The 22181-nt window shown below is 34.9% G+C and overlaps 3 protein-coding genes across 13 annotated transcripts; 2 read left to right on the top strand and 1 right to left on the bottom strand.

The window, feature by feature from the left end:
• The first annotated feature begins 1750 nt into the window (after positions 1 to 1750).
• Klp31E (kinesin-like protein 31E) lies at positions 1751 to 12685 on the top strand. 4 transcript variants are annotated; one of them, XR_004581075.2, is made up of 17 exons: positions 1751 to 1982; positions 2073 to 2467; positions 3686 to 4070; positions 4141 to 4587; positions 4658 to 4766; positions 4840 to 5342; positions 5416 to 5659; positions 5736 to 6637; positions 6699 to 7048; positions 7134 to 7322; positions 7396 to 7515; positions 8501 to 8669; positions 8726 to 8831; positions 8902 to 9456; positions 9528 to 9795; positions 9981 to 10192; positions 10843 to 12685. XR_004581075.2 is itself a non-coding variant. In XM_034321448.2 (16 exons), the coding sequence occupies exons 2-16, from the start codon at positions 2433 to 2435 to the stop codon at positions 10919 to 10921; spliced, it is 4461 nt and encodes a 1486-aa protein (XP_034177339.2). In that variant the 5' UTR covers positions 1751 to 1982; positions 2073 to 2432; the 3' UTR covers positions 10922 to 12685. The 4 variants fall into 4 exon arrangements, 3 of the variants coding, with proteins under 3 accessions (XP_034177339.2, XP_034177340.2, XP_034177341.2); XM_034321448.2 differs by lacking the exon at positions 9981 to 10192; XM_034321449.2 differs by lacking the exon at positions 10843 to 12685 and having other exon boundaries at positions 9981 to 10322.
• On the bottom strand, positions 11366 to 14562 carry PSR (bifunctional arginine demethylase and lysyl-hydroxylase PSR). 5 transcript variants are annotated; one of them, XM_034321469.2, is made up of 8 exons: positions 14420 to 14562; positions 13412 to 14103; positions 13140 to 13306; positions 12742 to 12947; positions 12375 to 12657; positions 11947 to 12302; positions 11632 to 11864; positions 11366 to 11502 (listed from the first exon to the last, which is right to left on the bottom strand). In XM_034321469.2, the coding sequence occupies exons 4-8, from the start codon at positions 12877 to 12879 to the stop codon at positions 11475 to 11477; spliced, it is 1038 nt and encodes a 345-aa protein (XP_034177360.1). In that variant the 5' UTR covers positions 12880 to 12947; positions 13140 to 13306; positions 13412 to 14103; positions 14420 to 14562; the 3' UTR covers positions 11366 to 11474. The 5 variants fall into 5 exon arrangements, with proteins under 5 accessions (XP_034177360.1, XP_034177361.1, XP_034177362.1 ...); XM_034321470.2 differs by having other exon boundaries at positions 13175 to 13306; XM_034321471.2 differs by having other exon boundaries at positions 13140 to 13266.
• Positions 14563 to 14728: 166 nt separating this feature from the next.
• gpp (DOT1 like histone lysine methyltransferase grappa) lies at positions 14729 to 22116 on the top strand. Of its 4 annotated transcripts, none has more exons than XR_004581076.2 (12): positions 14729 to 14864; positions 15450 to 15629; positions 15704 to 16030; positions 16122 to 16389; positions 16461 to 17139; positions 17213 to 17684; positions 17753 to 18373; positions 18453 to 18880; positions 18946 to 19176; positions 19254 to 19504; positions 20016 to 20163; positions 20817 to 20956. XR_004581076.2 is itself a non-coding variant. In XM_034321454.2 (12 exons), the coding sequence occupies exons 1-12, from the start codon at positions 14787 to 14789 to the stop codon at positions 21251 to 21253; spliced, it is 3891 nt and encodes a 1296-aa protein (XP_034177345.1). In that variant the 5' UTR covers positions 14729 to 14786; the 3' UTR covers positions 21254 to 22116. The 4 variants fall into 4 exon arrangements, 3 of the variants coding, with proteins under 3 accessions (XP_034177345.1, XP_034177342.1, XP_076547327.1); XM_034321454.2 differs by lacking the exon at positions 20016 to 20163 and having other exon boundaries at positions 18453 to 18597; positions 18679 to 18880; positions 20817 to 22116; XM_034321451.2 differs by lacking the exon at positions 20016 to 20163 and having other exon boundaries at positions 20817 to 22116.
• Positions 22117 to 22181: the final 65 nt, after the last annotated feature.

Raw genomic sequence — 22181 nt, 5'->3', positions numbered from 1 at the left:
ACTCGGGTGTCGGAGGCGTCCCGGGACGTTCTCTCTAGGTGTAGGCATTTTTGCACCCGGGTGGTTGTATGAGAACCGTGGAGTGAATTTTTGTGAGAATGATTTTTGCCCTTTTTTAAATATAGCGATAGGCAGGCAGGTAGTTTACTTCTGGTGTGATTGAGTTTAGTTTATAAGTAGGCAGGGCCAGAGCAAGCTTTCATGTTTCTCTTCGTATTCTCCTCTAATACGTGAGAAGCTTGTATCTGGGGTTGGGAAACCAAAAATCAAGAGAAGAGATGAAAATGCAATTTAATTAATTTATCAATTAATTAATTTAGCATTCTCTCTTGATTTTTTCAAGGCCAAGCCTTATTAGTTTGTAAGTCGTAGTCGTGGTACTAGACCCGATTACAAAAATGAAGTATTAAAGTGAAAGTGCCGTGAAGTGAAGTGAAGTGAAGTGAAATTAAAAAGTGTTTTGTGCTTGGACATTTGCAAAAAATGTACAGGTATGCGAGTAGCGATTCAAGGGATTGTTGCTCGTTTACGTGTTACGTTTTTACAAATGTCTGAGCAAACGTAAAATTTTCGCGAGTGATTTTTGTGAGGCTATTGCCGAAGAAAGAAGAGGCTATATGCTGAAGAGCCCCGGCAAAATTTGCCCAGAAGAGGGGAACTACTAATGGCTCTCCATCTTCGGATGGACAGTCATTCTGTCACTATGCTCGCTAATTTGTTTTTTTATTTTTTGTGTTTTTCCTTGAACGGTATGAATAATACCGTCCAGGACGTATTGAACTCGACATTTTACGAGTTCAATACCCAGCTCGTTGAGTGGTCAACTCGCGATTTTATTTCCCCTATTTCTTTTTCGTTTATTGCTTTATTGAAATAAATTATTCTTTTCTTATTGATTTGCCCATCAATTATATTTTATGTTCTTATTTTAATTATGTTCTATTTATTTAAAACATACTCTGAGATTGTAATGGTAATTATATTTTCTATTTCAGCATTTTATTGTTGAATTATTTTTTAATTGTTACTGAAATTATGATGTTAATTATATTTTCTATTTCAGCATTTTATTGTTGAATTGTTATTTTCTCAATTGTTTCTGATATTAGGATGTTAATTCTATTTTCTATTTCAAAATTGTATTGTTTAAATTTTTATTTTATGTTTTCTGTTTTGAATGGTTTCACGTTATTGTATATCTATTCCTAATAATTATGTTTTCCGTTTCAGCATTTTATTGTTGAATTGTTATTTTCTCAATTGTTTCTGATATTAGGATGTTAATTCTATTTTCTATTTCAAAATTGTATTGTTTAAATTTTTATTTTATGTTTTCTGTTTTGAATGGTTTCACGTTATTGTATATCTAATCCTAATAATTATGTTTTCCGTTTCAGCATTTTATTGTTGAATTGTTATTCTCTCAATTGTTTCTGATATTAGGATGTTAATTTTATTTTCTATTTCAAGATTGTATTGTTTAAATTTTTATTTTATGTTGTCTGTTTTGAATGGTTTCACGTTCTTATGATTTTAGGGTGGGTCACTAACGTAGCCACCTCCACGTGGTGTGACCTGGTAATTGATATCGTTTTCTAAAGATAATTTTTACAAAGCGATATCAAGCTAAGAGCTACTAAAAAGAGATTTATATTTTTTTTAATTGGGAAACAATAGTTGAAATTCAGAAAAGTATTTTCGGTATTGCAATATTACCATATACAAAGTATAACTATAGTAATTGTATAATTCCTAAAAAAGGAACTTGTATGATTTCTAACTAATTACAAATGACTCCTTCTTTTCGAAGTCTGTTAAAAAGAAAATAAAAAGAAAATCACAAAATATGGAATTTAGAAAGAACGAAGTTGTTTGATACGCAATGGTAGAAAGAAATCAACCCTGGCGAAGATATTTCAAGCAGAGACGTTGTACATTGGAATTAGAAGTTTGGCCTCCACGCTATCATCGCCTTAACCAATGTTGGTATCTGAATCAATCATCAATTTCTTTTTTATCAACGCTGTATATTTTATCGATTAGAATCATCCGTTTCTTAAAACCCCCGACAGATGATGCTGTATGTTCACTTCATGCCATAAAGAATCAAAGATGTCTGTCATGTATGCCTTCAGTCCAACATCCGTACAGTTCTTGGGCCGACGCGACTAGGATAGAAATTTTCTTTTCGTTATGAGAAATGTTTGAGTGGATTTTACGGTCCCCTGTGTGCGCGTTGACGACGAAAAATGCGGATATTTCATGGTCACCGCATTTAGTAACGCGTGCGCATTTATGGTATTCAAGTATCTCGAAGAATTATAGCCATCGCCTAATAGATTCGGCCTAATCTCAACAGTTTCTCGTTGATTTCCTCGCTGAAGTTTTACCGCTTTCGCATCTTAAGAAGTTGCACAATATTCCACATCGAAATGTCTGATGACACGAGTGTACGAGTCGCTGTGCGGTAAGTAATTTAATTCATTAAAGAAAAAAAATTCGCCAAAATGATTTTTTTGAAAGACGCTCTTCGATAGAACAGCTATACATATTGTCGTAATCTAGCAAGATGATTTGTGCAGTGACATCTGATAAGACCAACAATATTTGATAAATAATCATTTAAACATTACCGCGAAATATCATTTAAATTCAAAGCGTACATCCTTCGATCTTTTTAAGGCTACGGCTTTTTCCCATTATTCTCATGAATTATGCACATTACGATACGTATGTTTTCCAGGGTATCTTATCTTATTTCTTTTTTGATCAGAAGTGTATTGTTACCGATTCAGTACTTACGATTGTGAAAGTCATTGGTTCTTGTCACACTTTCACGATTTTAGAAAATCCATATGTCATGTAAGACAGTTCCGTATTTCAAAAGGACTACAGATTTCTCGTGATATTTTTAATAAAATTATTCCACGAATTATGGAAGAATTTATTACGTTTATGTCATAATTATTCGGTACGGTGATGCAAGCTAATGTTTACGAAACCATCCTGCAGTAATTTTTCTAGGTTTAATTTTATCAAATTTGTTGTGAAATATTTCTATTGACATGTAAACTAAAACAAATTTTTTGCTGAATATTGTTTTTCCCTCGTTCCTCTCCTGTTCCTCATTTGTGTTTTCAATTTGAATATTGATTTTTTCTTATGTTACTTTGCCATTAGAATGTCATCCGTGTCTTATTCTACGCAGTACTGCATTGCAAACTTAAATCGCATAATATCTCCTTTTAAAGAGTAAAGTGCGTAGGCTTTATTACCGGTTGTATAAAGAACGCGTGCCTTGATTTCCGATGAATGAATTTTTCTCCTCCCACCGCATTCCCTTCGTTTCTACGTAACTTATTAAAAAAAAAAAATTCTGTTTATCTCCATGTTTTAGTCATTATTTTTATTAATTACCATTTGCCTTCCACGTGATTGTTATTTTGCTATTTCTTTTGTATTTTTTATGTCTCCATAGCGCGCGGTTTTCTGTATACCATGTATACGGTAACAGCTGATCGATTCACATAACGTCGATTATGACATTCTATACGCAATCGTGATATAATACGATTGTATTACATATGCTTTGATTACCGCGCAAAAAATAAACATAAAATTTATACGTAAAGAAAAATAATTGTAATTAATGCATAATTTTATTTTTTGTAATTGTTAATTACAGAATAAGGCCTCAGGTAGCGCGTGAAGTAATTGATATGTGTAGAATATGTACACAAGTACCTCCAGGGGAACCCCAGGTCTTTCTTGGACCAGACAAGGCCTTTACATATGATTATGTCTTTGATACCGGTATTGGGCAAAGCATAATTTATGAAACGTGTGTTGCACGTTTGATAGAAGGTGCATTAGATGGATATAATGCGACCGTTCTTGCTTATGGCCAGACTGGCTCTGGCAAAACTTACACCATGGGCACTGGATTTGATGTAGAAGTCGATGAAACTGTGGTTGGCATTATTCCCAGAGCTATTAGACACTTGTTTGATGGGATTGTAGAGAAACAGAAACATGCCAGAGAATGTGCACAAATGCCTCCAGAGTTTAAGGTTTGACACACTTTGCTTAAGAAAAGTTAATATCAAAATTATTTAATGTTTAATGAAAATTTTGTAACAGGTTACTGCCCAATTTTTGGAATTGTATAATGAAGACTTAAAGGATTTATTGGAACCTGGTGGACCTAGAGGTGGTGCTAGAATTCATGAAGATACTTCTGGCAACATACATTTAGCTGGAGTAGAACCAAGAATTGTAACTAGTCCTGAACAAGCCTTAGAATATTTAAGACTGGGAGCATTGTCGCGTACAACTGGATCTACCCAAATGAATACTCAGTCATCAAGATCGCATGCAATCTTTACATTGCATATAAAGCAACAGAGATACATCAAAGTTGAAGATCCAGATGCTGATGTTGATACAAGTGGCACAGAACCAGCAAGTGAATTTGAAACTTTAACTGCAAAGTTTCATTTTGTTGATTTAGCTGGTTCAGAAAGATTAAAGAGAACCGGTGCCACTGGAGATAGAGCAAAAGAGGGGATATCTATAAATTGTGGATTGGTAAGATTTTTATGATCTTATACATACGTTTAAGAAAGCAGTAATCAGTTATTTTTATCATCCACTATAGTTGGCTCTGGGTAATGTAATTTCTGCGCTTGGGGACAAGGCAAAAAAGGCTCTACATGTACCATACAGAGATTCAAAATTGACTAGATTACTCCAAGATTCACTAGGAGGTAATATAGTGTTAAGTAAAGGTTGTTGTACTTGGTAATAATGTATTAATAAAATTATACTTAATGGTTGCAGGCAATAGTCAAACTGTTATGATAGCATGTGTCTCACCAAGTGACAGAGATTTTATGGAAACTTTAAGTACCCTTAAGTATGCGAATAGAGCGAGGAATATTAAGAACAAAGTCACAATTAACCAAGATAAGAGCTCAAGAACAATTGCTTCTCTTCGGCGAGAAATTCAGCAACTTCAATTAGAATTAATGGAATACAGACAAGGCAAAAGGGTTGTCGGAGAGGATGGTGTAAACGATGCTTGGCATGAAAATCAAATGTTAAATAGTGAATTGCAAAGTCTTCGTACTAGAGTAAAAGCTCTTTCGGAAACAGTTGAAGCACTGACGGCAAAGAATGTTCTTCTGCTGGCAGAAAAAGCTACTGGTCAGTGGGTATCAATGGATGGAAATAGCGAAGTAACAAGTTTAGTACAAGGATACGTTCGAGAGATAGAAGAGTTAAGGGCTCGCCTTTTGGAAGCAGAGGCTATGTATCAGCAGCTAAAGAAACGACAAATGCAGGTATATCATAATTCGTAAGAAACATCATATTAGACCTGTCCTCGTATTATTTTCATGTACCACATCTGTATAGGTCAATGCAGCAAATCCTTATGGCGATTCTGGATATATATGTCATAGCGATTCTGTGTCGATATTAAACGATGCTAAGAAAGAGGTTCAGAAAGAAATTGAAGCTTTAACCGCGTTACGAGAACAACATGCACAGACTATTAACACTGCCAGTAAAACAGGGGATGAAGGAGAAGGTGATGATACAGAAATGGCTCAAGATTCTGTAAGCGAAGACGAATCGGATGATGATTCTGATAGGAAAGGTATGTTTGGAGTTTGTATCGTTAAAAATAATTGATTACAGTATTTAAAAATCAATCGAGGCATAATACTTTGTAGAAGAGGATGAAGAAGAAGAAGCGATGGGCCGTGAATTAGAAGCGTTAACATCCGACATCGATGTAAAACAACGATTAATACAAGAACTTGAACTCTCCCAAAGACGCTTGCAAACGATGAAACAACATTATGAAGATAAACTTGCTCAGCTACAAGCACGAATTAAAGATACCCAGGAAGAAAGAGATAAGGTATTACACTCTTTGCAACAGCAACCAACCCCGCAAACAGAAAAGGTAAAAAAATTACGCGACGAATACGAGAAGAAACTTTCTGCCATGCAAAAGGAAATGCAACTTTTAAAGTCTGCAAAGAAAGAGCATGCGAGGTTGCTTAAAAATCAATCTCAGAATGAAAATAGGTTAAGAGGATTAAGAAACGAATTGGCAGAGATGAAGAGAGCAAAAGTGAAGCTTCTAAATAAAATGCGCGAGGAGGCGCAGAGACACAAAGAGAATGAACTAAGACGAAATAGGGAAATAGCACAACTGCGGAAGGAGAGTAGAAAGAATGCGAATATGATTCGTACGCTTGAGGCTGATAAAAGAATGAAAGAGGTGGTGCTTAGACGCAAACAAGAAGAAGTATCGGCATTGAGAAAAAGGGACAGAGGCCTTAGCCTGAAAGCTGCGGGCAGAGCACCGCCTAAGCCGATTAATCCAAAGGCATTGAAACAGAGGTGGCAAACGTTCGAGAGAACTATCGCGAAACAAGCATTGGCTAAACAAGCTGCAGCAGAAACGGAGAGAGAAATGGAAAGGCTTCTTCAAGAACGAGAAGAGTTGGGTAGGGAACTAGAAAAGCTTCAGAAGCACAGAAATGTTATAGCAAGTTCAAGAGGAGATACGAATGATATCGACGAAGAGATTGATAACGTCAAAAGTAAAATTAGTTATTTGCAGGTAAACATATTTTCATTTAAACAATGTATTATTGGCATCTTTTTGATAATATTTCTTACAGGATAGCATTGCCGAATGTCAACGTGACATGGTGGAAATGGGCGATGGAGAAGCTGAAGGCGAACCCGGTGTCGAAGCGCTTATATCGACGATTCAGTCAGTAGACGAAGCTCAATATTTATTACAAAGAATGCTAGCATTCACCGTGGAACAAAGTTGCGTAGCCGCTCAAAAACAACACGAAATTCGTGATATGGAATCGCGATTAAATCAAGTTGCACAAGAAAGTGATGTACAACATCAGTTGCTAGAACACGTATTACGAGATAGAGATCTATTGTCTCTTACAAATAATCATCACAATACGTCGACTTATAGTCCTCTAAGTTCAAGAAGCTCGTCGCCAGATAAGTATGTAACGTTCTATTTTTTTTTTTTTTTTTATTATAAAAGGTAAATATTATATTAATGATATTTGATTTACTTGAAATATTAGTGAAAATTATAATCAAGTTATATTCGGAGAAGAGAAACAACGTAATAATAAAGTAAGAAGAAGAACTACACAACCTCAGGAACTTCTTTATGGCGTTCAAGCCAGTCAGGATAATTTGAAGACAGAAGATCAAAGTCAGAATCATAATCATCCACTCACGAGAGTACCGAGTGCGCCTGGTAGTTTAAAGTAGGTACAACGTTTTACTGATTTTTAAATAAATTTTACGATTTTGCAACACATAAATATTCACGTTTACCAGGGGTTTAGTATTAACAAGAAGTCAGCATAGTATAGGTGGTGGATCTCCGACTTTAAGTCGGCGCGATAGCACATCGCCAAGGCCATTGCGACGACCACTTCACCCGGGTGGAGGCTCCATGTGAGTGATAATTCTGCAACACGTTTTTATGTTTGTATTTTTTACGTATCTCTGTCTTGATGCACTGTTTTATGCACTACTGGTTAAATTTTTCTCTTAAAGAAGGTTGTATCATTCTCAAACAGATGCATTAATTATTTTATGATAAAACTGCAAAACAAAAGGAATATTACTGGTCGGAAGAAACATATATTTTATGATTTAATTAACTTAAATATTATGTTGTTCGTTATTTCTTATTTACATTTGCACAAAAAATTTCTATCATTTCATTTTGTTCGTATTAATTGTTTATTAAATACATCTACTAATGTACAAATTATACTACAAGGAAAAGTCTAACTTGAATTAAAATGCATTTAAAACTTCAATACATATTCGAAAACGTTGTTTGTAATAATAATACTTTGTTTAATATTGTTATTACTTGTATTCGATTAAGATTGTTTTAATTTAACATATTTAATGTATTATATTTATATATTTCTATTGTTTTGGAATATAAACATGTATAAATTTCAGAAAAATTTCTAATGTACGAAATATGTCATTTCGTGTAAAGATCATGAATTTGTATATATGTAAACAGTTATTTTGTACACATAATTATTAATAAATAAAAGCACACACATTCAATGTGCACTTATGACAATACTTATGAAAAGACCCTTTTGGTGGATCATTGTTTTCTTGTTTTAATTACTCTTTAATAAATCATGTACATTTTTTCATTGATTATACATTATTAAAATATTCTAATTCTATCAAGATTAATGTATAACATTATATTGCATCATAATATATACCAAAGTTAATACACTTACAATCTAATAATCCAAGTATTAATTAAATTTCAATCAATAATTTCGTTTTATAATGATGCACTTGCACGAGTTACATTGTTTTAAGTCGATATAGTTGGCAGAATTAGAACTGACATAAAACTTAGCTAACTAACACGCTAACATAACAAACCCTCAACTAGGGAACAGGTAGCTCATACAGACGTGTCATCACCACCTGGATCACCAACTACCTACCGACGATTCAACAGTCGAGAAGAAAACGTTTTCTCTAGGCTAACTGCGAGTAGGCAACCAGCATCAACAGAACCACAGCCTATGAAAGGAATTATTTCTCAGTATCAAGGCAAGGTAAATTAATGGAACTCAACAATTTTCTTTAATTCTTATTATACAATTCTTTTCAGATACAACCAAGAGCGGTTTTACATTGTTCTCATGTAGCAGAGGGACACAGTAAAGCTGTTTTAACAATGTGTGCAACTGCAGATTTACTATTCAGTGGTTCAAAAGGTACAAATTAATATTAATGAATTCTAGCTTCAAACCAGTTAAAAGTTCATTGTATACAATATTATTTCAGACCGGACTGTTAAAGTATGGGATCTAGGAACAGGAATTGAAAACCTTACACTAACTGGTCATCCAAATAACGTGGTTGCAGTGAAATACTCTCCACTGCATGATTTATTATTCAGCGTTTCTTCAGCTTATGTAAAAGTTTGGGATTTGAGAGCGGGGAACAATTGTATTAAAACTCTATATTCGTCCGGCCAAGTCCAGAGTGGGCCGATCACGTTATCAACAACATCTAGGATGCTTCAACTTCCTGTCGGTGAAACAACTATCAATGATTTGGTACTTAGTACCGACGAACAAGAATTATATACTGCATCCAGTGATAAAGTTAGAGTATGGGATCTTCGTAAATTAACGTGTACTGGAAGATTAAGTACACCACACACGGCAGCAGTAATGTGTTTGGCTGTTGCGGAGGATGGTAAAGTGATAACAGGCAGCAAAGATCATTTGATATCCCTTGTTGAACCAAATACATCCGGTCAGTCGATCAGCCTGGCACCACCACATTATGATGGTGTCCAATGTTTAACAACTTGCGATTCAACCCTATTTTCTGGTACATCTTTGTCGAATTTATTTTCTTATTTCACATCGTAAGGTTGTGTTCAATTATAATTGATGTTATAGGGTCGAGGGATATGTGTATTAAACGCTGGGATCTGAGCAGGATGGAATTAGTCCAGTCGCTAAATAATGCACACAAAGATTGGATTTTAGGCTTGTGTATGGTTAACAGTGGAACTGTAATGATATCGGGTTGTCGAGGAGGAACATTGAAGGCATGGTCTGTACCAAAGGATCAAGGGGAATGTAGTCCAATAGGGGAAGTCAGAGCGCATGGTTCTGCTATTAATGCTGTAATAACTAATCAGCAACACATTTTTACTGCAAGCAAGTAAGTAATCTTTTTATGTTATTATTTATGTTAAACTGATCCGAAGCATACTGAAAGTATTTGAATTACGACGGAATTCAAATGCTCGATTATATGCAATATTCAATTTATTTTAAACGTGTGCTTGGGTTCAGTATTTATCAGAATTTTCTTAGATAGAATAACGTCTGAAATATTGATTGCAGCTCTGGGGAGGTGAAGCTGTGGCGTATTCCCGATTCCTCAATATCCATGTCTATTTCCACAGTTTCTCTTTAACTTATCTTTTTACTTTGCTGCATATTATTTTTTTGCATTTATAGGTTGTTGATGTGGTAATGCGCATGCCTGTCTAAACACACTTTGCTGTTGTTCAAAAGTGTGTGGACATGTCTGTCATAAAAGACCTGATATAAATGTAATTAAACAAAATTCTAATTCTTTACCAGATAACTATTAATAATTAACAATGTATTTAATTGTTCCTCTGTTTAGCAATCTTTTAAAATTATTTTTTTATAAGAAACTTATTCCTTTTTTTTTTTTAATGCTTCAAACACTGTACAAGGTGTCCGACTACGGGTGGACATCCTTTGAGGGGGCACAGCTCCCACCCCCTCAAAAGATGCCTACCAATAGTCGAACACTCGGTATATAATGTCAGTATTAAACTTATTCTGTTTTAATGAAAATTGAAAATGCGCTTTAGATTTGTATACATTTATTTATAATACACATTAGACTATTATACTTTTTGTTTTTATTGAAAACAATATGAAAAATTAATTTGTTTTTGTTTAAGCTATGTATATGAAGTATTGCTTTTTAAAAGTACTTGCGTGATTTAGTAGAAAAACTACCATTAATAGTGTGATTGCGATTACGAATGCATTGGATGTAAAAGACTATGTTTGACTGAATGAATTTTGTAGTAATGAATAACATTTTTTAATCATAATCTTGTATATCTATTAAACATGAGAATTTAATTTAATTTTTTATTACTTTGCTTCTATGTTGTTTACACTCCAATTTGGTGCTTTGCATGGTTACCACGTCGACGTGAAGTGACGGAACGGTGAAGCTGTGGAACTACTGTAAGAGAGATGCAAGAACTTTCCAGAGAAGCAACTCATTGAAAAGTTAATACATGCACCTAAGATAATGTATTTATTTTATGACTATAATATTTTTTATTTATTTGTTAATTTATAACACGATAGAATATTAATATGATAATTTGAAATGATAATGCACCTGACTTATTGCTTGCTGGTTTTGATATTTTATTTTTTGTGAACATGTATGTATAAATGTGTTTTTTGTTTTTACACGTCTTGTAACTTCAGTTTTGTATGTTACCGTCTTATATTATTTAATATAAGTATCAAATATTAATTGAATTTATAAACAACTTTTAAACAATAAACAGAAACATTTTTCATATAAATAATATACGGTCCAAGAACGTCATATTAAAGATTGAATTTAGCAAAAATTAAGTGCATTATCGCGAGGTAGTTCAGCATAGGATTGAAAGAAATTTATTTAATAAGAACAAATTTGGTATTACCTAGCATTTATTTTATTATGAACATTAAGGTGGTAATAATTATAATATTTACTTTTAGTACAAACAATAATTGTTGATTAATACTGTACAGTCTGAGGTCTCTGTAGGTCCCAAATGCTTGATATTGTCAGGGTTGGCTGTTATTTAGTTTTCTTCTAAAAATTTAAAAACAGTATTATGCTTAATTATATTTATAATTATAAAAAATAAATTGATTCAAATAATATTAGATGTGGTCTCTTTACAGTCTGTAAAATATATATAATAAAACATCGAACACATACCTTTTCTTCTTTTTGTGAGTTGTCAGTGATTCTTGACCACTATCATCAGCACTATCTTCTGATTGACTACTACTACTGCTACTCGAGGAGCTACTTGAAGAACCACTAGAAGAATCACTGGCAACACCCGTATCTTCTTTTACATCTATAGTTTCAGCAAGTGTTGCCAATTCTGGTTCTTTATCCCTGAGTACTTTTAACCATTTACGTGATAATTTTGGTCTTCCCCGCACCTATAAACAAGTTATTACGATATGTTTAAAATCTCAGAATTATAAGAATATAACACACGGCTATATATTCGTAAATTCTTACAGTTTTATGCCACACTACTGGAAAATTTGTACGAGAACAGAAGTTCTGAGTAACTGCTATAGTATCATCGAGATTTAAAACAACATGCCACCAACCACCAGGAACAAACACAGTTTCACCCGGATTTTGTAAAACCTCTATTGGTAAACAATCTTGTGGCCAAGTAGATAACTTTGTACGAGGATAAATAATAGAAAACCACGTAATAGCTTCATCTCTTTGTTTACCCCCTTCAGCTGCAGTTACTTTGAGAAGCTCTCTAGGGGTGTGTGTAGGAAAGAGACACCATCTTTTGTGACCCGAAATCAGTGCATTCCAGGCACTGGTTCCTAATGGATCTATGTGTATCCCAGTACCTGTTTTTACATTATTTATTAATAATATGTTTTCATCCTAATTTGTATCCTAAATGTAACGAAAATACTTACCAGACCTAGCAGGTCCCATAACGAACCAGCGATATGGCGGTCTCCTGTGCTCACCAGCATATTGAAAAAGGTCATCGCGGAAATATATAGGTATAACATAATCTTCCAACAATTTTTTTCGTCTCGGATGTTCACCAAAGGAACTATCAAAGATGTACAAAGGTGAATCATCTTCATTATTAAGCATATAACGTACATAGTATTTCATCTTCATTTTTACACTATATCCTTCATTATCTTCTCCACATTTAAATTTTTGATTTCTGTATTTTTTGACTAATCTCTGTATGTTAACAGAAAACCATTACCAATAGCTTATTAATAATGTATTATACATTTGAAAATTATAAATCATATGATTATGAACCTCTATAGTCCACTTGTATTGGGCTTTCCAGCCATTTTGAACACCTTGAATTATCACAGGCTTGTAAGGTTTCTCATATTTTTTTATAAATTCTTCTGTAGATACTTTGGATTCTTCAATACGATCTACATTGTCCATAACGTTCCAAAAAGGTTCAAAATTTTTACTGTAGCCATGTTGAGTCCAAGCTACCTTATCTCCAAGTTCTAAACAAAATACTTCGTTTCAGTAAGAAAATAAATATTGTCTTAAATAGAATAGGACATTTTAACACAAGAATAACTTATTTTGTATAAGTAAGAGATTTTATTAACATTTAATGTTTATATGTATTACTGATACTTTATGACAATGAATACTTTATCCACATGTAAAGGTTGAATTAGTTAACTATTTACATATAAGTGCATCGTATTATTCTGTATCATAATACTTTCAGTAAATTTGGAGTTACATCATCCAAGGTCGGCAAAGACAGTTCGTTCTTGTATCACATTTCCAAATTCTGTTTATAATGACGAGCATCTTAAGAAGACAAACGTTGTCTCAATTACTTCTAGTGATACTAGTAATATAAAATAAGTTGTGAAGAAAGATTGTTTTGTTACAACTAATTTACGTCCATATCACGTCAACGTATAGGTTATGAATTAGGTTATGACATGTTTACCTGGTCTAGCCTTTCTCTTAACCTCTTTGATCCTTTTTTTTGCACGGTGATCTAACTTCAGTTCGTCTGTCATGGCTACACGTTTATTATATTATCTAATTAACCTACTTTCAATATATTTACAATTTACAATCAAGAAATACACGCAACACGTCATTCAGTGGTAACTGTACTTCTTAGTTCCCATAAATCCCGTAAGATGCATCAAAACATCACCCGATTTTTGATACATTCGATACAAATTTTTATCAATAGCTGGAGTGAAATACAGTTCTTTATTTTCATTTCATGGTACAAAATTTTGACAAATATACTTCCGGTGTTTTGAACACCTTTCTTCTTAATGACAGTAATAATATAAAGCAATACAATGTCAAGTTCTATACAAAATCTACAGAGGCGCTGATCCTTGCACGTGACTGCCTACGTGACAAATACCATGTTCTACCAATAGATCACCCTATAGATGTAATTGCCTTTTTAGAAATATCAATATCAAAACTTTTAGTTTAATAAATACATAACGGTACGTACACCATTTTTTATTCAACCCACGATAAGTTTAACTACCAAAAAAAATATATTATGCAGATGACATATACTTTGGTAATTATAATTTTTTTCCGACAAATAGATTTTTATAATTCCAAACACGTATTATCGCATTATGGTATAATATTCCACAGGATCATCTGTAACAATTGCATCGATTTAGTTAATGAATCGTGATATATCTAATGAATCTGTCATTTTATTAGAAACAGATGATTGAAGGATACAAAATAATAACACAAGCAAGAAAATTGTACCCGCGGTCGAAAGTTCAACGGTTCCCCGGACGCATGCGCATTAAAATAAGTTGGCGCGGAACACCCGGATGTGCTGCCGCATGAACACGGTACGGTAGAAGGAAGAGGCATGACGCCATGTTTTGATGTCGTCATCCCCCCCCAAACCGCTGTTTCTGCGAGCAGCACAATAGTCTGTCAGTGTTTTTCTGTTGTGTACCTCGTGTTCTGTGTTCCTGGTGGCCGTTTTGGCGTGCCTCCCTGGCCCTCTCCATCGTCACGTCGAAATTGAATGCTCGCCTTTGAGGCAGAGAGGCTTGGTCCCTGTGAGTTGACGGTCGCTGAAGGTGGCCCTTCGTGTCTTTTCATGTCCGGGGAAGTAACCGCGGAGCGGGGGGGGTCCACGAGCGTCGTCTACGTGGTGGTAGTGTCCTAGTGCGGGGAGGACGAGAAACCACCGATCCTCCACCGAACGGTTTATTAGAGTGGTTACGTCACACGATCCTTAGCTGGGCATTCGGAGGAAACGATTTACTAAAGAAGTGGACGACGACGACGACGGGGACGAGGACGACGGCCCTGCTAAAATGGAGCTGCGCCTGCATTCGCCAGCCGGAGCAGAACCGATCGTCTATCAATGGCCCCTTACCTCCGGATCCGGATCTGTAAGTTGAAAATTTGATAATTGCGCACTCGAGATTATTGACTCCGAGAAATACATGATATTTCGTATTGAGTGCTGGCCGTGTATGACCTGTCTTTTATCCCACATTCTCACAGCTGATCGTACATCTATCGCACGACGCGAAATCATTGCTCCATTATTTTGTCATGCTGTCACGTTTATTTTAGTTTATAATCCCACAATTTTTTAGTATTTCTTATTTTTCGTATCGTTTAAATATTCATGATTATCTGTATACACAACATAAAAGGTATTAAACAAGGATGAAGATTGCTAACATTTTTGTAAATTTTGTAAACATTTTATGATTCTTTCATTGCTCAGTCATATTTTAATAAAATGTTTTGTTCTCATGTAATACATAATACCATTGGTTTTATATATCGTGTCAACTTCTATGTAATGTTTGTTAGGAAAAAGATATTATTGTTTGAAAATATTGTACACTAATAAAGCAATTTGAAGTAAAGTGTGTTTATTTCTTTTAAGATAATGCTTCTGTTTTTATGTATAAAAATTATAAAATTTAATTGAATTGAATCTAACTGAATTTTATTAATTGTAGGATCGACACGATGGTGCACTTGATGTTGTCGAAACAATGCGGTGGGTTTGTGAGGATTTACCAGATTTGAAGCTACCATTGGAGAACAATATTTTGTGTGATTATGACACTAGAAATTATGAAAGTATGAAAAATTTATGCGACAGATTCAATAGAGCAATCGATAGTTTAGTTCAATTGGTAAGTTGGTATTTTAAAATTATTCAGTTGTCATTTGATATTGCTGTAATTAATTGTCAACTAATCAAATATAGGAAAAAGGTACTAGTTTACCATCTCAGAGGCTGAATAAGAGACCCAGTAGAGGTTTATTAAGGCATATACTTCAACAGACATATAATCAAGCAGTGGTGGAACCAGATAAATTAAATCAGTATGAACCCTTTTCACCAGAAGTGTACGGCGAAACAAGTTATGAGCTAGTATGTCAAATGATTGATCAGATTGATGTAACAGAAGACGATGTATTTGTTGATTTGGGATCTGGAGTTGGTCAGGTGGTTCTTCAAATGGCAGCAGCAACTTTGTGCAAAATTTGCGTTGGCGTTGAGAGAGCTGATGTACCTTCGAGATATGCACAGGTATGCTGTTCTTTTAACAGGTTTCTAGCACTGTCATCTAGTAATCGCAATTTTTTATGTGTACAAGCTTCTTATTTCTGTCAAATATTAGAGTATGGAAGTAAACTTTCGTAAATGGTTGAATTGGTATGGAAAAAGATGCGGCGAATATCGTTTGGTAAAAGGCGATTTTTTAGCTGACGAACATCGTGAAAGCATTACTGGAGCTACAATAGTATTTGTCAATAATTTTGCATTCGGTCCGACGGTGGATCATCAGCTGAAAGAGCGGTTTGCCGACTTGAGAGACGGTGCACGTATTGTTTCGTCAAAATCATTTTGTCCCCTCAATTTTCGCATAACGGATAGGAATCTTAGCGGTAATGTGCTTCGTTTCAATGAATCGAAGTTACACACATGTGGTTAATTAATTGATTTTCTTTATTTTCAGATATTGGTACAATAATGCACGTCTCAGAAATGTCGCCGCTAAAGGGTTCTGTATCTTGGACTGGTAAACCAGTGTCTTATTATTTACACGTAATTGATCGTACCAAGTTAGAACGTTATTTCCACCGTTTAAAAAATAATAAACAAGGTGGCGATGAAAACTCTGATTCTGTGATAAATAACACTGCCAGCAATAGTAATAAGATAACAAATAGGAACGAGAGAGGTGATAGAGCTAAACGAGATCTGTCAAGGCAGTTAGATAGCCCGAACCATTCTGAACAACAAGGAACGAATAGTGATTCAGATTTAGACGAGAATAATATTAAAAATCGTCGGCAACCAAATAAAATTCGTAGGAAGTTAAATAGGAAAACGAATGGTATTACGAGGCCTCCGACTAGAGGCAGACAGAGGGGAAGAGGTGTGAAGAAATCTAAACCGAAGAAAGCGATTAATATTTCTGGTTTAGATTTGTTGCATAGTCAAACGTTACTTAGCACATCTCCTCAAGCTTTGGGAAAGAAACCTCCACCCGCGCCTGGTTGTGTGGATCAACAGCTGTCTTCGTTGTCACTTTCTTTACAATCACATTCCACCTCTGTGCATGAAGAACTTAGTATACCACCTGCTCCGTCCGCTACTCCATATGCTTTACAAATACTTTTGGACTTGTATAGGTATATGTTTGTCTTTTAAACTAATGTACGTTACATATGAAAAGAATTTCTATACAATAATTTTCATTAACAGGGACCAATTCATGCTCATGTTAGAATCAATGAGAACTCCTTCGTACAGAGTATCAGTCAATACTGATATTGCAAAAGAAAGAGAAAGAAATTCCAAATTACAATCAAGAGCGGCTCAATTAGAGAAACAAATAAAGGTACTAATTGATGATAGCGTAGCGCTTTTAAAGGCACGAATGACCGAGTTAGGTATAAATGCAACATCGCCGGGTGATTTACTTGCGAAAGCTAAGGAAATAGTTCTTAGACATAAACAGTTGCAAGCTAAAGCAAGTAAGCTACAGGCACAAGTTGCGTCTATGGAAAGTGAACAGTCAAGATTGACTGCGATTAGGCACCAGGAACTACAAGAGAAATATACCAGTCTTACAAATACAAACGGTATATCGAATCCACCGCAACCGCTTACTCAAGATTACATCTTGAAAGAAATCTCCGCGACGTTGTCTCAACGCAAAAGATTGCATTGTCAAGTAATTATTTTTCTTCTCGAGTATGTAACAAAGTCCCGTGTCTAATTTGAATTCTGATAAATTTATAGGTATCCAAATTGGAACATGAACTGAATGTATTAGAAAGAGCGAGCAACGAGAAACAAGTTGCTGCAATTGCTCAACAACAACGAGAAGCGGCGAACACGAAACATTCGCAAAATCAACACCATCATCAGCAACAAAACGGCAAGAGCGGTTCGTCGCGGAAAAATAGAGAGGGTCGCTCTAGATCGCAAGAGTGGCCCGATGTTCCCGATATCGGAAAAATACAGGAAAACAATCCAGAAATATTGGCACAAAAGATTTTAGAAACAGGAAGGCAAATAGAAGCTGGTCGAATACTGAACAGACAGAACACTAACGCTAGTAACAATTCGAGAACTAGACTGCCTCAAGCTTCTCTCAGTTTTTCTACCACCCCGTCGTCCATCTCATCTTCACAATTGCAAGCGAATAATAAAGAAACAAGTAGAACTCAGGAACCTCCTAGAGTTGCAAATTTTGAAGATAGGTTAAAGAGTATTATTACAAGCGTGTTGAACGAGGATCAACAAAATAGAAATAAGCAACAACAAATGCAGCTACAGGTGCAATTACAAAATCAGACTGAATCAGATAGGAAGCGTATTGCATTGCCACAGAATGTTTCTACTCCTGATTATACACAGGTAAGTATGAGTATAATGTGCCCGTATGATATCTCTTGTACATGTGTAATATATCAGTTAAATAAAATTATACTCATAGGTTTCGCCTGCAAAATTAGCACTTCGCCGTCACCTTTCTCAAGAACGTCTTTCTTCTCACTTAACGCCGTCTGATAGGTCAACAATCGACTCCAGGCAGTCGAGTCACGACAATCGTATTGTAACAGGGGGAAACGGATTGCTTGGTACTAGAACAATTGGTGATTTGGTCAGTGGTGAAATAGAGAGGACACTAGAAATATCTAATCAATCTATAATAAATGCAGCTGTTGATATGAGCGCAATGATAAGGCCGGAGACTGTATATTCTCCCATTAGTAGACCAGCTAGCGCGGAGGGTGATGCTGGTTTATCGACTCTCGCGCATGTTGCGAGTTACGCTCCAACTTCCTCAGCGGTTTCGACGTGTACTCCTACTACTACTTCAAGATCATCCGTGTTGTTCACTCCGGTTACACAACCACAAAGGTATTGTATAATATGTTATTTTATTGTGTTTACGAGATAATTTCATGTTATAATTTCTTATTTAGATACACACCAGTTCAATTACCTCGCGCAGACATCAAGCCTTATCACGAGTCGTATTTCTCTGACAATCCTCAGTCGCTTGCGCAAGCTCATCCTCCACCGTCATTGCATTCATCACAAGCTGTATCGAACGGCGAACTTTTACCAGTAGAAGGCTTAGCTGCATCTTTACACGCCCGTATATTAAATAATCACAATACGAAAACCGAGCCAATGCTTTCTACAAGTAGAAGGTATTGGAATTTTTACATTTTTATTTAAAAGTAAAAGAACCATCATTGTCTACTAATGTGTGCTATTTTTTCAATAGATTTCAACCGTATCCTCGGTATGCAACCAGCAGTAACAGTAATGGCAGTACAACGGCAAATGGTATCGTAACAGCCATTTGCCAATCGCAACCTTCAGTGTCAGTAAAGACAGAAGCAGTTGTATCGTCAGTAAGCACAAGCGGAGCACCGTTAAGTCCTCTTGTAGAACCGCATTCAAATACGTCTACACCATTAGTTGACGAACCCCAAATGACAACGCAGAGACAACGAAACGGTATCGGTGACGACGGTAAGCAGAATGTATTATGTTTTTTAAGCTGTTTTTAATTATGCGTTCTATCGAATTATTCAAGTAGGAAATGCTTCGGAATGTACATATCCAAGTTCTGAAATATGCTTCCTGAACTGGCTGTAAGAAGAGACATCAATATATTTTCAGTTTTTATAAATATATTCCTAAGTTTAGTTTTATTACCCACTTTGGTAATGGAAATTAAAAATCTTGTGATGGACTAGAAAAGACTACAGTTAGATCTAGATTAAATTATCACCTTATTATTTACCAAGATATACAATTTATTTACACTATTCGTGAATACTCTTTTAAACCTTTACTATACAAAACTTTTACTAAACACTCTGCTTTACCCTTTTAAAACACTCTCGTGTTAGTTTCTGCTATGCATCTTCCAATAGTTTTTTTTTTTTTTTTTTTGCACTAATGGTTTATCTTATCTTATGGAGCTGGTACTTAATCTTTATTTATATTTATTTTTGTTGTTGTTTGCTGTATTTGTTAGATGCACTGTAGCTGTTTGTTGGTTAGATCTGTCTGTCACATACTCAATCTCACTCCCAACCCTTGAAGCTTGTTTTATTAGAGATTGAGACACGTTCAGAGGAGAAATGAAAAAGTACGGCTGCCTGTGGGTTGGTTCGTGGTTGCTGGTGAGTTATCCCACAGGGGTTGTTCAAAATTTTTTTTTTTTATCGTTATTACAGCCAAAGTTATAGATTATTTTAGCAACAAGTACAGATAATGTATGTATTTTATTCTAATAGAGGTGTAAAATTTATTTGAAGTATTTCCATGAAAATAAGCCAGACTCGATAAATCTATATATTTACAGCCGACCTGTGCATACAAAGAACAAGCAAAGCATGTTAGATTTACACAGAAACATTGTATCCTTTAGTTGATGTGCTTTTGTAATTTTGGTGCATGCTTGTTTGCATGATAGTATAATATACTAAATGCGATTAATATAGTGTTCTCTTCATTGAGTACTTGTACATGTACAAGGAAAAATGAAGTGTAGATTATAAGGTAGTATCCATGATACATACACATATTTACCAGTTAGTAATCTTAATATCCACTATTCCTCCTCTTCTTTAGAATTATTTTAAGTTTAAAATATTTGACAAATCTCTTAACTTTTGTATTATAATACTTATGGTTTTAGCATGTACATAACTGAATACGTTTATAGGAAACCATAAAGATAAAATGAAAAGGGTTATTGGCTTATTTTTATGAAAATCTGTTGTACCGTCTTACTGTACACGAACGGTACGACTAAAACGAATTTGTTTTGCAGATGGAGAGGCGGATTGGCAAGATCGTATCAGTTCTGGATTCGATAGACTGGTTGCATTTGCATCTACGGAACTAGACAAACGAAGAAGATCAACAGAGGGAGTGAACACGAGTCCTGATAGTGGATTAGGATCAGATAGTACCGTAACGGGTCCTCCACCGGTGATTCCTTCACCCGACGAAGCGCTAGGACCTCCACGTACACCTTCACCAACCAGTCCTCGTCCACCAAATCCTTCCAACAGTAGTACAGGAAGCACATCCTCAGTGCCTCTAAAATATCAACGTCAATCAGATCCGGAACGACATCATTTTAAGAAGAAATTTTTTCATAGAGACTGGAACAATTCTGGAAGTACCAGTAAGTTTCGTCCAAAAGGGAAGGATTGGGATTGGAATCATTCTGGACAATGGCCTTCGAATGACGAACAATCTTAATTTAATTTTTTTATACACAGCATCTTCAAATGACTATATCAAGCTTCTAATGAATTCTCTTATGGTTGTTAGGTTTGCAGAAATAACAAAAAATGTCGTCTATTTTTTTTTTTCTTTTATTTTTAGTTATGGATATATCGTTTCTTGTCTTGGAAGAAATGTTATTTCGTTATGTAGTGTGGTGTTAAATTAATTCTTAATCATCGAGAGGAGTACAACGTTGCAGTACATTGCACGCTTCTAGCTTGAGTATAGTTTCTTTTATTATTCGTTTCACATTAAACGAAGCAATTTTGTCTGACTATTAAACAAACTGTCGAGCCCTGTCGTTTTGTTTCATCGTATTTCGTTAGTAGAAAATTATATTTATTTGACACACGATCAGTGCGAGGCTATATGTAGTACGAAATCAAGTTTATATTTCATTCGTAAAACAAATCTAATTAATATTTAACCGTGTACAGGCGTATATTGAAAAGTGAAGGTTGGAAAAAACACACTGTTATACATTACTCACCGATAAGCATTTTAACTTAATATTAATTAGTAACTACACTTTTTGGTGAACAAATTTAGGAAATAATCATTATGAATTTGATATGTGACACGGTGAGAATGTGTTTGCCTTCATAAATATATGCTGATACCATAGAGATTATATTCCTAGAAAGGAATAGAAGTAAACGATTTGTAACCAGCACGTCTATAATAATTATGGTACATATCTATTACATATTAAATGTAGTAGAGAAAGAAAACAAAGTGCTGTGTAAAGGATGTATCATGTATTATGGATGTCGCGGGTAAAACGTTTATTTGATAAACAAAAAAAAAAAGAAAAAAAAAGAAAAAGTGAAAAAGAAGCTACCAAAACCTACGTGTGTTCGTAGCAAATATCCGCTGCAAATTTTATACGCGGCTCCATGTA

The sequence above is a fragment of the Osmia lignaria genome, chromosome 12, assembly GCF_051020975.1.
Source record: "Osmia lignaria lignaria isolate PbOS001 chromosome 12, iyOsmLign1, whole genome shotgun sequence".
In the NCBI taxonomy this organism is placed as follows: domain Eukaryota; kingdom Metazoa; phylum Arthropoda; class Insecta; order Hymenoptera; family Megachilidae; genus Osmia; species Osmia lignaria.
The sequence above is the reverse complement of the archived record's forward strand: the minus strand, read 5'-3'. Positions and strand labels throughout refer to the sequence as shown.